The sequence below is a fragment of the Myotis brandtii genome, unplaced genomic scaffold (assembly GCF_000412655.1).
Source record: "Myotis brandtii unplaced genomic scaffold, ASM41265v1 scaffold215, whole genome shotgun sequence".
Lineage (NCBI taxonomy): Eukaryota > Metazoa > Chordata > Mammalia > Chiroptera > Vespertilionidae > Myotis > Myotis brandtii.
The window spans coordinates 1,187,434-1,191,494 of record NW_005358043.1 but is presented as its reverse complement, the minus strand read 5'-3'; the positions used below and the strand labels follow the sequence as shown (position 1 = coordinate 1,191,494).

At 37.0% G+C, this 4,061-nt stretch overlaps 1 protein-coding gene across 1 annotated transcript in view; it reads right to left on the bottom strand.

The window, feature by feature from the left end:
* PRTFDC1 (phosphoribosyl transferase domain containing 1) overlaps positions 1 to 4,061 on the bottom strand; it is a 100,003-nt gene that overhangs the window by 85,035 nt on the left and 10,907 nt on the right. The window contains 2 exon segments of the mRNA XM_005865889.2: positions 1,011 to 1,074; positions 1,076 to 1,164. Of these exon segments, the coding sequence (XP_005865951.1) occupies positions 1,011 to 1,074; positions 1,076 to 1,164 (153 nt within the window).

The window sequence follows — 4,061 nt, the reverse complement described above, 5'->3', positions numbered from 1 at the left end:
GAGGGTCTCCTGCAGTGCGGTGAACTGCTTATGGAGGAGGTAAAGACCTCTAGGAGCTAAGAGGTCTCTAGCCAAGAGTCAGGGGAAACAGGAACTGAATTATGCCAAAACCCAGTGATCTTAGAAAAGGACCCCAAACCTCAGGTCAGATCAAAGCCCCGAATAACACCTTGATTTCCTTTGGGAAGACTGAGCAGAGAACCAATGCCCAGACTTCTAATAATAAGATGATAAATGTTCCTTTAAGCCACTAGGTTCATGGAAAATTTGTCATATAGCAGTAGAAAACCAATTCAAAGAGTGAATTAAAATGTGCAAGCTAGTTTAATCAATGTGAATACTCTCATGGTTGTGACTCCAATAGTTCTTCACCCGGTAGTAAGGCAGTTTTAATGACTTGCACTGCATGGAAAAGCATCACAAAAGGTAACATCATAGAGAGAAGAGGTGAAGGCCAAGGGGATGACATCTCTGGAGAATAATCTCCCTCAATTCTGTTCAGTGGTGGCCAAGAGAGCCCAGCATAGACTAGTGAAGGGGCCCCTGGTCTTGTCTCATCGTACATAGTAACTCACTGATCCCACAGCCTTCCCTTCTCTACATCAAGGCCATGACTGCAATCATTCAAGTATTAACACTCTCCTCTCTGGGCTGAACACTCTCACACAAGTCTCCAGGGCCAACAGGAACAACCAGGTCAGAATTCACTGGACTTTCTTAACACGTATTCTTAACACACTCACTTGTTAAGCTGGGCACCAGGAAGTAACCACTCAACTTTATAACCATAAAAGAAACATGAATCATTCCTGAAGCATCTTTCCATATAGGTTAAAATAGATAGCAGGAGTCCCACCCCACCCTAAAGAATACTATTTGAATTACAGGTTGCAGTATCTTGCAAATTTAAAAGAATTATAATCTTAATTTTCATAACATTATTCGTTCTTTTACTCTATAAAGTTGTTCATTTGAAAGGTCATATAATGAAAATAGCACAAATAACTTACCCTGTAACGTTTTAGTCTGATGAAATCAACCTTCATAGAGACATATCTATCTGAACTTTGACTGATGTTCTATAAGATCCGCACAAAACCTGTAACCTCCTTTAAGCACATACATGATCCTAAGTTCACAGCATCCTACATATTCAATAATATCCTAGCCAGATGCTCAATTCTGAAAGAAAGAATGAAAAGATATGTTAAAGCATAACTATTTCTGAGTATTTTTTTCTTTTTAGAAAACTGCATGATGTACTATACATATTAGATTACACAGGAAGATGTGGAGAAGAGCTTGGGAGACAGAAGCCTGCAGATAAAGCAGCTTTGTTCAAGTTTGACAAAGAGAGAGTGTTCAAAACATATTTCTGACAATTACATCATCAATAGCACATTGTTACTCCTCTGTGTCACAAAAATGATTAAGGTGTAAGCTATAAAGTCAAAGGTCATGGATGTTGTTATTTTATCACCACAGAGGCTGGTGGTTAAGCTTAATGCTGTGATGGCATTTGCTGATAGTATGCTCACTTTATGGCATGGAGAAAGGAAATGGAGAATGACTCACCCACCTTGCAACATTAGAGGAGACTGAAAGAAAAAACCCTTAGTAACTATCAAAAGAATAACATTTGCCTTATATTTCACAAAGATAACACATTACCTATGTGAAAGGTGCCCCAGAGTACAATTCCAGTAACCACCATTTCCATGAAATGCAATGTGAATGACGCCTCGTGGAGTTATGCAATGATGCAACCTTGGGTTGGTACCCAGTATTTAATTTGAACTTTCATTGTATTTTCTTCTAATTGTTTCATGTCTAGAAGTCCACTGTTCATGCACCCATACAACATTAAAACCTACTGGCACCTCAAATAGAATTAAATTTAAAACAAGCTGAATGATCTGAATATATATATATAAAATGTTATATTATGAATGATTGACATATATTATGTAATTACATAATATATTTTATTTATTATATACATTTTTATCCCTCTTTTATTTTAAAAAATTATTTTAATTTAAAAAAATTTTAAATTACAGTTGACATGCAATATTGTATTAGTTTCAGGTATACAACATAGTTATCAGACATTTATATAACTTACAAGGTGATCACCCTCATAAGTCTAGTATCTATCTGACATCATACATAGTTATTACAATATTATTGACTATATTCCCAATGTTGTCTTTTATATCCTTGTGACTGTTCTTATAACTAGCAATTTTTACTTCTTAAACCTGTCATTTTTTAAAAAATATATATTTTATTGATTTTTTACAGAGAGGAAGGGAGAGGGATAGAGAGTTAGAAACATCAATGAGAGAGAAACATCAATCAGCTGCCTCCTGCACACACCCTACTGGGGATGTGCCCGCAACCAAGGTACATGCCCTTGACCGGAATCGAACCTGGGACCCTTCAGTCCGCAGGCCGACGCTCTATCCACTGAGCCAAACTGATTAGGGCACCTGTCATTTTTTTTATCCCATTATAAATGTTTTATATAGTGTGTGTATACACACCCAGATATACATATAAAATGTCAGCCATGGTTTCAGGTTCAAAATATGGTAACCAAAAAATGTACATCAGTATGCCAGATATTCTATAAAAAGGACATTTGTTTCCAGCATGATAGAATGAGGAGGTCAACATGTCCTTTCCACAAACAGCAACTATAAAGCTGTAAAAAACTATTAAAAACAACCACTTCACTCTGGAAATCAACCAAAGGCATATAACAAACTGAGAATCATTTATACATGAAAACATTGAACACTGGGTAGAAACAGAGCAAGTCTATGGATTCTTGCCCAAGAATGCTCCCATTGTGTTTCCTAGCTCCCCAACTCTGTTGCTTAACCAGGGTGAGGCACTGACAGAGGGAGCTTACCTGACATGTGAACAGGGAGGACTAATGACTCAATTTTTCAGTATTTGCAGTCCTGATTGAGCAACTAACTGATTAGACCAGTCTGGGATTTGATAGGGAATTCCAGGGGATTGGAGTCATAGGAGAGAGCTACACAATAAACTCTTAGCATATCCCAAACTGGCCAGAGCTATGTGTACACACAGCAGAGTCTAGAGTGGGCCTAAGCTTCCTACATGTCCCTGGATGATGGAGCCTGTAAGCATATTTGGAGGAAAACTAAGGAAGCCCAGGGGAATGTAAAAGGCAAGAAGACTTGAAAAAGGCTGGAAATCTGAATGTGTTTGCCAACCCTTACACACATTCATCAGCAGAGAGTGGAAGCCTTACTGGCTCAAGGTGTTTAAGTACAATTTCTAACTAATCTAAGCCTGAAGGCTAAGCTATTTAGACAGAGGGGTGAACCCTAGCAAGTGAGGCTTAAAAACAAGAAAAATAAACTGCACATCATCAAAGACCAAACATTGTGGGAGACATATATTTCACAGAGTGAAAGACCAAAAAAAAAAAAAAAAAAAGGAGAACAAGCAATGAATGGAAAATAGTTACATATATGATAAATATTAAACTAATAATCACTTTAAAAGTGAGTGGTTTATATACAACAATTAAAAAGCAAAAACTGTTAGAGTGGATAAAAAGCCAAGCGCTAATATATGTTATCTGCAATATACACACTTTAAACATAAAGACACAGACTAAAAGGATAAAAACATACCATGCTAACATTAATCAAAAGGAAGCTGGAGTTGTTATATTCATTTCAGGCAAAGCAGACTTCAGAGCAAGGAAATGACCAGGAATAAAGAGGAAAATTGTATAATAGAGAGGTCAATTCTCCAAGTAGACGTAACAATCCTAAGAGCAGTATCAAAACACTGACAGAACTGCAAGGAGAAATAGGTGAAGTACTATTGCAGTTGGAGACTTTAAAACCCCCCTCTCAGTAACTGACAGATCCAATAGGCACAAAACAAGTATGGATATAGTTGAACTGAACAATACCATAAACCAACTGGGTCTAATGGACATTTATAGAATTCTCCATCTAACATTCTTCTCAAAAGATATCAATAAGAAAATGAAAAGACAAGCCACAAACTGA